Source organism: Mauremys reevesii, linkage group 8 (genome assembly GCF_016161935.1).
Source record: "Mauremys reevesii isolate NIE-2019 linkage group 8, ASM1616193v1, whole genome shotgun sequence".
Taxonomy (NCBI): Eukaryota; Metazoa; Chordata; order Testudines; family Geoemydidae; genus Mauremys; species Mauremys reevesii.
The window spans coordinates 64006560-64019596 of NC_052630.1; the positions used below are offsets into that span (position 1 = coordinate 64006560).

The following is a 13037-nucleotide window of genomic DNA, read 5'->3' on the forward strand; positions in this document are numbered from 1 at the left end:
AGCAGACCCAGGGCACTGTACTCAACACAAACATGGTTCAGTGGTTTGTACCATGATGCTGTTACGTTAGTCAGTTTGTTTTGTTGTTTTTGGGACCGTGCTGTGGCTGGGCTGGCAGTTAGAGGCAGAGTTTGGCTGCTCCAGCCTCTGGTGGTGGCTGGGCCTTAAGGGGGTGGGAGGGGCAGGGGCTGGGGCCAGGGCAGGGAGCTAAAGACAGGGAGGAGCAAGGAGGAGCTCAACCAGCTGCAGGGAGGCAGGAGAGTCCTTCTAGGGAGTTCAGCAAGGAGGAGCTAATGTGGCATCTGTGGTCTGTGTGTGTGTGTGTGTGTGTTTGTGTTTGTGTGTGTTTGTTTGTTGTGCTGTTTGTGTGTTTGTGTGTGTGTTGTTTTGTTTTGTTTGTTTGTTTGTTTGGTTTTTGTGTGCTGGTTGGCAGTTGAGGGCAGCTGTAAGCTAAGCAGCCTTAATCAGTGGGCGGGGCATTCCAGCAGGGGGGGCCAGCAGGCCAGCAGGCCGCGCCGCAGCGCACAGGGCTGGCACACAGGGGAGGGGGGCAGGGGGAGTTTGGAGGGGGAGGGGGGAGGAGGGAGAGGAAGGCCCAGCCCCCCCCCCCCCTCCCCCCTAACCCCTACCTATAAACCCCAAAAAACCACTAAAAACCACCCTTTCAAAACCACTCTTCACTAACAACAGCACTAAGCCCAGCGCCAGGCAGGCAAGCAGCCAGCATGCATGCACTGGCTGTTGACTGTATATTGTGCCCTGCCCTGCCTGGGCGGTGGTGTGTGTGCAGTCGGTGCAAGTGTCTGACCCTGACCAGAGACCATGAGGAGAGTGTAATGAGGCCAGGTGGCGGGGGACTGGAGAGAGGAGAGAGGAGAGAGGATGAGTGATGAGGCTGACTGACAGACACTGGTGTCTGTCCGCTCTCCGCCAGTGCTGCTGCTGAGAGGTGGAAAGGAGGAGAAAGGCCCAGGAAGTGAGCAGTCAGAGGGGAGCAGAGAGAAACCTCCCCTCACCTCCCCTCCTCCCAGATGGTTGGTTGCCTCCCACTGAGGTTGGCCTCCGGGGAGGAACTCCAGTTTCCTAGAAAAGGCAGGATGTTAGAGTAATGGAGAATTATTAGAAATGTAGATAGCTGGGTCTATGATGACCCGGAGAGCGTCCGTATGGACTTGCCTGCCTGGTGTGGGTTGCAGGGATCTCTCGAGGCATCTAGATGAACTTATGTGTGTGGTGGGGGGAGGAGCCGGTGTGGGGGTGGGTGGGTGGGTAATAGTGGGGGAAGGAGAGGAGGGAGAGAGAGAGCCAATTTTTTTAGGCTAGGAAGAGAGAGAAGAAATCAGGACCTATGGTGGCATTTTTTTTTCAAATGCTCTCAGTTCCACGCGCAGGGCCAGGTAGGCAGGCAGAGCTTCAGAGTCTCAAACTGCTGCGAGCGGAGAGTGGTGGGGATTGGACTTCTCTTAGAGAGAGAGAGAGATGAGATAGAGAATAGTCAGAGGAGTCAGGAGCAGAGGAAGAGAAGAGATGTATATAAGGGGATGAAGAGAATAAAAAAAAAAAAAAAAAAAAAAAAAAAAAGAAAAGGCAGGCTACAGGACAGGGACAAGTTTTTTTTTTAAAGTGCTTGTACACAAAAAAAATAATAATAAATAATAAGAAGAAGAGTGCCTTGTGATAAAGGAGGATAGATATATAATATATATCACAGATCACAGAAAACCTGATGAACTGAGACAATCAAAATCATACACAATCAAACAAAGTAAAAAGGACGGGAGGGACAGAGCAGGGGCAGGGGGAGGGAGTAGTATAACTTAAAAGAAAAGATGTAAATTCAAAAAAAAAAAAAAAAAATCCCCACAGGTTCCATAGTCTCTATCTGGATGGATCATGAAATCAAAAAAAAATAAAAAAGTAGGATCTATTATCGACCACCGACCCAGGACAGTAATAGTAGTGATGAAATGAAATGGGAAAAATTAGAGAGAGATCAAAAAAAAAAGAACCCAATAATGGGGGGATCAATTATCCCCCCATATTGACTGAAAATTTTCACTTCAGGACGAAATGCAGAGATTAAATTGATTTAATGGAGCTGAGAGCGGAGTCCAAGAGGTGAGGAGAGGTAACTATATAATATAATAATAATACAATGACATTCAATATGTGAAACAGAACTGAGTGGAACCAAGGAACTAACCAACCTAAACTCAAAAATTTCAAAAAAAAAAAAAATACAAAATGAAAATGTTAGTTAAAAAGTTAAAGAAAAAAGTGAAATCCCTAAAGTGAAATGGTGTGGGTTGCAAGTTAAAGACACCATAATAGAGGCCCAACTTCAATCCCAATACAAAAAAAATTAAAAAACAAAAAAAAAAAAGAAAAGAGCACCGTTAACAAACAACCAAAAGAAGCAGTGAGAGAGAAAAAAAAAAGACTAAAAAAAAGGAAGTCAAAATCCAGTGAGGCAAATAGAAAAAGCACAAACACTGCCAACTTAAGTGCAAGAGTGTAATAAAAAAAGCCAAAGAGGAGTTTGAAGAACGGCAAACTAATTTCTTTTTTCTTTCTTCTTCACTGCTGAGGATGTTAGGAGATTTTCCCAAACCTGAGCTTTTTTTAGGTGACAAATCTGAAGGAACTGTCACAGATTGAAGTGTCACTGGAGGAGGTTGAAAGAACAAATGTGAAAGTGCGGAACTATTAACCAAGGTTTGTAACCTGCAAATTAACAATAGTAAAAGTAAATAAAAAAATTGACAGACACAAAAAAAAAAAAACTCTTGAGCAATAGTCACATGGGTTTCTGTAAAGGAAATCGTGTCTTACTAATCTATTAGAGTTCTTTGAAACAGTTAGGAATCATTAGGAATCATTAAAAAGAATAAGAATGAGAATATATTATTATTATAATATAAATCCATGTAATCCACACATCTCGAATACTGTGTACAGATGTGGTCTCTCACCTCAAAAAGATATTCTAAACTAGAAAAGGTTCAGAAAAAAGAGCAAAAAAAATTAGGGGGGGTTAGAGAGAGGAGATGAGAGGAGAAGAAGAGAAAGGAGGCTAGGACAGTTTTTTGGAAAAGAGAGAAGGGGGGGGATGGGGAGGGATATATAAATAAAAAAATGATTGATGATGAGGAAGTGGAAAAAAGTTTTTTTTTTTTATTCCCATAATACAAGAACTAGTCACAAAATGAAAATAATAGGGCAGCAGGTTTAAAACAAATAAAGGAAGTTCTTCTTCACGATGTAAAAGGGGGACTGATAAATTCATGGTGGCTAAGTCCATAAATGGCTATTAGCCAGGATGGGTCACCATTGGCTACTGTCGGTAGACAGATGCTGGGCTAGATGGACCTTTGGTCTATGTTAACACCTTGGAATATCTGAGACAACTTATTCCATCCAACCAAACATGACAGAAGGGTAGTGTGGAATGAGTTGCCAGAAGAGATTAGACAAATCCAATGGGATCACCTTTAGGTCTCACTGCAAGGCTTAATTTTTTGGTAAAGTTTTTCCACAATAGTCAGAATGACACTTATAACAACTGACCCCTTCTCACCCCCAAAATAAAATAACTACCCCAAGCAAATACTCTGATCTCTAAAGATGGGTAAAAAACTGTAGACTTCATCAAATCCATAGGAATCTCACCATGCCAATTTTATGCAGATGATGTTCAAATATGACAGTGCTAGTAAAGCTAGGGGGAAAAAAAAGATACAAATAATTTTAATTGAAGGGGGTGACTTACAGCCTAAAGTCCATTTTATTACAGTTGCTAAACTTGTTTATCTGTTTTTGTTTAGAAATTAGATGTGATCCTCCAATAGTGACTAATGGAAACTACCGCCCCGAAAAAGAAGTGTTCAAAGAATTGGAAGTAATCAGAGTACACTGTAATCAAGGATTTCACTTTCAAACGCACAATAGGGAGAAGACAGCAGAATGCACAAAGAATGGCTGGTTACCTATTCCAAGATGTATCTGTAAGTTACTTTTATTTTAACATGTTTTTAAAATATCAAAGCCCAAATAGTTATACAATGATTATACAATTTCTGCAGTTGAGAATGTAAACAGAAATGAAAAAGGTATACTTGCAGGGTTTTTCCTTTTACAAAGTTTAAGAACGTAAGAATGGCCATAGTGGGTCAAACCAAAGGTCCATCTAGCCCAGTATCTTGTCTTCTGACAGTGGCCAATGCCAGATGCTCCAGAGGGAATGATCAGAACAGGTAATCATCAAGTGATCCATGCCCTGCCACCTATTTACAGCTTCTGGCAAACAGAGGCTAGGGACACCATCCCTGCCCATCCTACCTAATAGCCATTGATGGACTTATCCTCCATGAACTTTTCTACTTTCTTTTTGAACCCTGTTACAACCTTCGCCTTCACTACATCCTCTGGCAAACAGTTCCACAGGTTGATTGTGTGTTGTATGAAGAAATACTTCCTTTTTTTCATTTTAAGCCTGCTGCCTTTTAATTTCATTTGGTGACCCCAGTTCTTGTGTTATGAGAAGGAGTAAATAACACTTATTTACTTTCCTTATTTACTTTGATGGACTTGAATAAAGCACCTGTGAAAATATGATATGGTATAAGTTAATGCAGTTGTAAATAACTATACAACTAACATATACACAATGATTTATTCGACAAAATGTGCTAGACTTGACCCTTCTACAGGGAAGATTAGTAGCTGTGTGTTTTATCTATCCAAATGATAGCATGCCAAGCACAATACCATTACTGTATGAATGGTATAAAAGAAAAAAAAACCTATTGTCATAATTGGATTCTGAGTCACTCACATATACCACAGCCCTAGATTTGTACTATCCATTTTTGTTTCCTCAATTATTCTGAACGGTCACAGTCTCTTCCTGAAGAAGAGCTCGGTGTAAGATTGAAAGCTTGTCTCTCTCACAAACAGAAATTGGTCCAATAAAAGCTATTGCCATACCCACTTTGCCTCTCTAATATCCTGGGACTGACATGGCTACACCAACAATGCATACAACAGATTCTTTCAGGCAGTTCTTTTCCCTGTGCAAAATCAAGAAGTTCTTTCTCAAATGTTTACTCAGCCTTTCCTCAGGTAAAATCCCAGTGGCTGCAATGAGAGTTTTGTTGAGTAGGGACTGAGTAAAAACTTATCGAGGACTTCAGAATTTGGCTTTGATGATTAGAAACAAATGAAAGCTGTCTAAAACAGGAAGAGGTGTAAGTGGATTTGGAGCCCAGCAATGGTATTATAAATTAATTCTCTGATAATGTGACTCCAGATATCTTGGAAAACATGGAGTTAATTCCCCCTGGATCTGCACACAAAGGGAACCTTTAGTATGAGGATCATGTCCTGTCTTGTGTGGAGGAAATTCCATCACCTCCATGACACTATCTTGCCAACTGGGGGATTGCCCTGTATCCTGAGGAGATCCCACACAACATGTGGGTTCTGGGGGCTGGAAACCCTGCCTACCAGGTGAAAGCTCTATCTCGTGCTCCAAAGGAACAATTCGGGTAAACTGTGATTGTAACCTTGCAGAGCTCTTCTTTCCTTCCACCTCTTCCAATGAGTGTCCACAGAAGGGGGCAATTTTTCTTGCATGTACCTTGTAATATTATACATTTTAAACTTTTTCTTTAAAGTGAGACCCTGTGACTACCCAAATATAGAAAATGGAGCATTAACTGACTATTATGAAAATTACAAAGAACGAGCCTTTCCAGCACAGTTAGACGTGTCAATTTACTACAGATGTCTTGATGGTTACGTATCTGAAAGAGAGGAGAGGTGGACTCGGATCAGTTGTACTAGAGGGGGCTGGTCTCCTGCACCAAAATGCCTTAGTAAGTAAACATATGTTTGTATTATTTTCTTAAATTATAGTCTACTATAACTAATAATTATATACAGCAATGGACAGAACCAGGACTGCGACAGAAGGTGGGTGTTACTACAATTCTGCTCCATTCTGGCTCCTTGACTCCCCCAGCAAAGACTGTCACCCAAGGACATGAGTGTCTTTTTAAAAGGATTCAAAAGCGTAAGAAGGAGGCAGTACTTGGAACAGGCCTTCAATAAACCAGTTTTAGGATTTGCAGAGGGATTGTTTGTATTTTGTTCTTTTTTTCCCTCTTTTTTTCCCCTTTCGCCTTATTGCTGATATCTTAACCAGCATTTCTGTTTCTCTCACAAGGGAACAGGATAGGAATTGGTATCCCTTTGAGAGTGAGAGTGTTTGTGGAAGGTACTGGGATCTTTAGGATTTAGAAAGGGTGAGCAAAGATCAATAATAACCTGTGTGGAGAGAGACCTAAGAGGAGGGGTATTTTGTGTTGTGAAATTTGCTACACGAAGAGAGGCTTAGGTGGTTCTTTTGTCTTTGGGATGTTCAATTGTCAGAAAACTGCCTGTGAGAGTGACAGAACTATAGGAATTCTTTTCTCTTTTGTGCCAGTGCCCATGTGTGCACATGCATACACACACACTCTCTCCTCCTGCAGTGTGGGAATATATTGTTTCTTAGAAGACTTTTGCAGCTTGCCCTGGAGATTACTATTTTAGGCTGCATATCTTATCCCTTTTTCAGGGCTGCTCTTTGGTGGCAAAGAGAGTGGAGTGCCACTGCCAGATGCTCTGAATATGGAGACCTACAGCTGGTGATCCTGACATGTGCTAAGTCTGCTTTGCAACACTCTGGCCATACAAAGCAGATTTAAAGCTGACCTAAGTAGCCAGCTGAAGACTCCTCTATATCATTCCACTTTGGCGTCTCAGGCCATCCATCAAATAACTTAATCTAATAACTGTCTATAAAACCTTCCCTCTTATTTGTACAAAGACTAGCCAAATTCTGGTAATTTTCTAAATCATACAAAACTACAAATGAAAGAAACTTTAACAAGTCAATTGTTACAGTGAGACGTAGGCTTTTTTGAGTACATTGATGGTACATCAATTATCATACAAATAATAATCTCTATACCCCTAACTAGACAAATATTTGATACATAGCTAGTGTATAAACATAGCCTAATTCTCAGTCTTACACAAGATCGTAAAATTATGATTTTCATTAAAAACATCAACTATTAATATCATAATGAACAATTGAGTGTAGTATTTCATATACACAAATACTACAGAAATCATTTTACTTTTCCTGAAAATTAATAATAATAATAATAATATTTGGCTGTGTTCCAATAGTGAGTAGAGGCATAACCAAGATTGGATCCCCATCACTTTGTACTGACACAGCAAGAAACAGTCCCTCACTCAAAGAGCTTGCAATCTAAATAAACAAAACAGGCAAAAGGTGGAAGAGAAAGACACGGAAAGGTGTAATGACTTGCCAACATTCACACAAGTTAGTCTCAGAGCCAGGAATAAAACTCAACTCTCCTATTGGCCAGATCAATGAGTGGAGGCCCCCTTTTCATCAACTCAGTATTAATAAAAGCAAAAAAGTACCTTGCTTATGACAACCAACAAATCATGAATATTACTGAATAATCATTAAAAGAAAATCAGACAATGAATGGAATAAACTGCCTGGATAAACATAAAAATATGGAACATTAAGAGCCAAATGAAATGATGCATATTTAAACTGGCATCTTGCAAATTTTAATTGCTGCAAATTCAGTTATTGTATCTTGAAATGACAGTGTTTGAAATAAATCCTATTCAATTGACATAATAGCCAGAGCATTAAACTTTGTCTCAGCTTACCTTAAAAAAAGTTGTTTTCAGTCAAGTATGGCAGAAACAATGATCACTCTGCTTCACAGGTGACAATGGGTACAGTGAAATGCAGTCTCCACGCAATGTAAATATTCAGGAAAACCTTGCTCAGATATTTATCATACAAAAAATGTGGTGATTCCAGTAACTTCTATCCTGCATGTCACAGCATCTTATAAATTCTGAAAATTGATACATTTTGGCGGAAAGCTGAGGTTCTAGATCATTCAAGTAAGCATTGAGCAATGTGTGAGTGCATGTTTTCATCTCCCCTTCACTTCACTTTATTTGATCAAGAAATGTAAGAAAACTGAACGTTGTGGATAATTAGTGTACCATTAACTTCTTTTTAGTTCTGAACTTCGTTTATGGAGGATAAAATAAAAGCAGTCAACCTGAAATGTCCCTTTCCCTCAAAGAAGTGTCACTTCTGCCATCAGGAATTTTTTTTCTTTACAGTATGTTTGTGCACTTCATTGTTGGATTCATCAGCATAACCTCCCGATTGCTCTAATTAGTAGCTTCTTAATTGGCTCCAGGTATCCTAATTAGCCTTCCTGTCTTAATTGGTTCCAGCAACTTCCTGATTGTTCTGGAAGAGCCCATTATCTTTCTTAGGGAAAAGAGACTTGCTTAATCTGGGGCTAATATTTCTACCTTCTATCACTCCTGTTTAGCCCTGTGACCTCACTCCCATTCCTGTTATCTCATTAGTTGTTCCCCGCAGTTATTTGGTATCCCGGACCTGTGGATCCTCCCCTTAGGCTGCGGGGAGGTCCTTTAGCTGTGGGCTCTGCCCGCCCACTTACTGGATAGCAACAGGATCACTCTCCTGTAGCCATTTGGCCTGACCCTGTCACAGAGTTTTTTAAGACAAGGAGAGGTTCTTGTTTCCTTTTAATAAGATTGTTTCATAGAAGCTTCCATGCCTGGGCAACACCATAAAAAAGATGTTTTCTGAACAAAACTGAAACATTTATGTCTTCCATGCAACAATCAATACTGCAAGCCCTAGCTAAGTTCAGAGAAGAGCTGTTGATGTCATTTGGATCAATAAACTGTTCATAGTCTGGAAGAGTGAATTGCCCATCTGGCTTTCAGTTGGTATAAACCCAATTAAGTCCTCTTTTATGGCACCATGTATGCAGTAGCAGAAAATGACAGATAACTGATTTTCATTGGTGATATCAGGAGCTGAATCTACTATCAAAGAGTAGTATTTTGCCTGTTTGACTTCAGTTACAATGAATTCCAAAACCTTATGAGCTCAATGAACTCAGTTTTTTTTGACGAGTAGGATGGGTGACCTTTCTCTTTGTTTCCATAGTGTTTAATATGCTCTCTTACAAACTGGTCAAATTAGATGATGGCTTCAAGAATATCTAGATAATTTTGGTTCTGAGGAAAGCCAATAACTTCCTCCCTTGCTCTAAATGCTAACCCGCATTCATCAAGAATATTAACTGTCACAGTATGTCTTGAAATGTCTTCCCAGTAAGCAGTTTGTGTTAGACGCAGCTGTAACATCTCCCTGTCAATGTGATTCTTGCTTTGTGAACTTGCTAGCCATGCAACTATGGGGTTACAGTGTTCCACGTTGTTTTCATGAGAACAAGTCTTTTCCTCTGCCTTTTTTCCAGTTGGAAAAGCCTGCGATTATGAAGGTGCTAAGATTATTAGGCAATGAAAAGAGTTTTCACATAAAACAGAATACTGCTCCTGTGGGTTTAGAATGCTTTGACCAATGGCTCTGACAATGCTCTCCATTTGGTAGTTTTCATTCAAAAAGAAGAGGTGAAAGATACCATTTCTGATACTCAGAAACTATAAGTTTGTCATTTCAGAGTTACAACCGTGTTAGTCTGTATCCGCTGTGGCAGAGCTCTGACCTTGCTCCCATGGGTCCTGCTCTTCTAGGCGATTTATGCTAGCCTCAGTGGCTCACTGTGACCCTCCAAATAGCCCTTCTCTCTCTAGGGCCAGGGTTACAGTCTACTGAGCCCTTTTCATCATAGGCCAGCAAGGAGGTTGGTGAGAGAACTCCCACAGTCTCTGTTGTCCCTGTGGGGGCTTATTTCAGAACAGTTTAGCCTCCTGTCCTGACAGGGGCCTGACTTCCCCTCCCAGGAGATGTTCCTGTAGTGGTGGTTTGTGGGGAACCCAGGCCCACCCTCTGCTCCGGGTTCCGGCCCAGGGACTCTAATGGTAGCAGCTGTTGGCAGCCAACCTTTCACTGCCAGTATTGCTACATTTCCCTGGGCCACTTCCCCACAGCTCTCCTGCTTCTCCCTTTTTCACCCTTACCTTAGGGCTCCCTTAATGATGGTTTGAGGGTGTCTTCATTAACCAGCCCTTCAGCCACACTTCCTCTCCTCTGGCTCCCTGGCTTTCCTCTGCCTGACTGGAGTGAGCCCTTTTTTATAGTATCAGCAGGACCTTAATTAGAGTCAGGTGGTCACATTAGCTTAATGGCCTCACCTGACTCTTTGCAGGTTAATTACAGTGAGGTGTTCTCATTAGCCTGGAGCAGCCCCTGCTCTGGTCACTCAGGGAACAGAAAACTGTTAATCCAGTGGCCAGTATATCTGCCTTCTGCTATTCTGCTGTACCCAACTGGCCTGGGTCTATCACACCGCAAAAAGAACAGGAGTACTTGTGGTACCTTAGAGACTAACAAATTTATTTGAGCATAAGCTTTTGTGGGCTACAGCCCACTTCTTCGGATGCATAGAATGGAACATATAGTGAATGAGCCCCTGATGGCATGGCTGATGTGATTAGGTCCTATGATACTTGAATAGATACGTGGACAGAGTTGGCATCGGGCTTTGTTGCAAGGATGGGTTCCTAGGTCAGTGTTTTTGTTCAGTGATGTGTGGTTGCTGGTGAGTATTTGCTTCAGGTTGGGGGGTTGTCTGTACAGGTCTGTCTCCCAAGATCTGTGAGAGTGAGGGATCATCTTTCAGGATAGGTTGTAGATCTTTGATGATGTGCTGGAGAGGTGTTAGTTGGGGGCTGAAGGTGACAGCTAGTGGTGTTCTGTTATTTTCTTTATTGGGCCTATCTTATAGGAGGTGACTTCTGGGTACTCATCTGGCTCTGTCAATCTGTTTCTTCACTTCAGCAGGTGGGTATTGTAGTTTTAAGAATGCTTCAAAGACATCTTGTATGTGTTTGTCTCTGACTGAGTGATTGGAGCAAATACGGTTGTATCTTAGAGCTTGGCTGTAGACAATGGATCATGTGATGTGTCGTGGATGGAAGCTGGAGGCATGTAGGTAAGTGTAGCGGTTAGTAGGTTTCCGGTAAAGGGTGGTGTTTATGTGACCATCGCTTATTAGCACTGTGGTGTCCAGGAAATGGACCGCTTGTGTGGATTGATCTAGGCTGAGGTTGATGGTGGGATGGAAATTATTGAAATCATGGTGGAATTCCTCCAGGGCTTCTTTTCCATGCGTCCAGATGATGAAGATGTCATCAATGTAGTGCAAGTAGAGTAGGGGCGTTAGAAGATGAGAGCTAAGGAAGCGTTGTTCTAAGTCAGCTATAAAAATGTTGGCATATTGTGGGGCCATGCAGGTACTCATAGCAGTGCCACTGACTTGAAGGTATATATTGTCCCCAAATGTGAAATAGTTGTGGGTGAGGACAAAGTCACAAAGTTCAGCTACCAGGTTAGCTGTGACATTATCGGAGCTATTATTCCTGATAGCTTGTAGTCCATCTTTGTGTGAAATATTGGTGTAGAGGGCTTCTACATCCATAGTGGCCAGGATGGTGTTTTCTGGAAGATCATCAATGGATTGTAGTTTCCTCAGGAAGTCAGTGGTGTCTCGAAGATAGCTGGGAGTACTGGCAGTGTAGGGCCTAAGGAGAGAGTCCACATAGCCAGAAAATTCTGATGTTAGGGTGCCAATGCCTGAGATGATGGGGCACCCAGGATTTCCAGGTTTATGGATCTTGGGTAGCAAATAGAATACCCCTAGTCGGAGTTCTAGACATGTGTCTGTACAGATTTGTTCCTGTGCTTTGTCAGGGAGTTTTTTTAGCAGATGGTGTAGTTTCTTTAGGTAGTCCTCAGTGGGATCAGATGATAATGGCCTATAGAATGTGGTGTTAGAGAGCTGTCTAGCAGCCTCCTGGTCATATTCCAATTTATTTATGATGATGACAGCACCTCCTTTGTCAGCCTTTTTTATTATGATGTCAGAGTTGTTCCTGAGGCTGTAGATGGCTTTGTGTTCAGAATGGCTGAAGTTATGGGGCAAGTGATGTTGCTTTTCCACAATTTCAGCTTTTGCACATTGACAGAAGCAATCTATGTAGAAGTCCAGTCTGTTTTGACCTTCCAGAGGAGTCCACGCAGAATCCTTTTTTTGTTGTTGTTGTAGTGCTGGTAGGGAGGATTCTGTGGGTTAGTATGCTGTTCTGAGGTATGTTGGAAATATTCTCTGAGTCGGAGATGTCAAAAGTAGGATTCTAGGTAACCGCAGAACTGTATCATGTTTGTGGGTCTGGAGGGACAAAAGAAGAGGCCCCGAGATAGGACAGACTCTTCTGCTGAGCTAAGAGTATAGCCGGAAAGATTAACAATATTGTTGGGTTGGTTAAGGGAACTACTGTTGTGGCTCCTTGTGGCATGTAGCAGTTTAGATAGCTTAGTGTCCTTTTTCCTTTGTGGAGAGGCAAAGTTTGTATTGTAAATGGCTTGTCTAGTTTTTGTAAAGTTTATCCATGAGGAAGTGTGTATGGAAGGTTGGTTTTTTATGAGAGTATCCAGTTTTGAGAGCTCATTCTTAATCTTTCCCTGTTTGTCATTGCGATTCTGAAAATAGAGCAAATCTTTCTCAATACATGTAGTACAAAACTCTTCCATTATCAAACAAGCCCATTTAGCCAGATTTTGTTCAACACTAACAGCAACATCACCCCCTTTATCGCTATTATTCATTCTACCTTCTGTACGGACAAGTGTTAGAAAAAGTGGGTCATCTTTTTCATCGTTAGTTTTCTCCTTGATTTCAGGAATGCTTGCCTTTTCTTCTGAAATCTCCTGAGGGAACAAGTTCATACTCATATCTTTGCTTTGATTATCATTTTCTTAGAAAGATGATCCACCATCATGGAAGATGATTCTGAAGCAGTACTAACAGTGAAATAGTTAGCAAGTTTGGGTAACTTGCTTACAATATTCTCTTTCTAACTTTTTTGCTGCTCTGTTTTGAAATTGTCAACTGGACATCTTGTTTAAGCAAGGTTAA

At 41.4% G+C, this 13037-nt stretch overlaps 1 protein-coding gene across 5 annotated transcripts in view; it reads left to right on the forward strand.

Moving 5' to 3' along the window:
- The window catches only part of CFH (complement factor H), a 120868-nt gene that overhangs the window by 21686 nt on the left and 86145 nt on the right, over positions 1-13037 (forward strand). For all 5 annotated transcript variants that reach the window (XM_039484115.1, XM_039484114.1, XM_039484117.1 and 2 more), the window contains 2 exons: positions 3825-4004; positions 5676-5876. In XM_039484115.1, coding sequence (XP_039340049.1) covers positions 3825-4004; positions 5676-5876 — 381 coding nt within the window. The remainder of the gene's footprint in view (positions 1-3824; positions 4005-5675; positions 5877-13037) is intronic.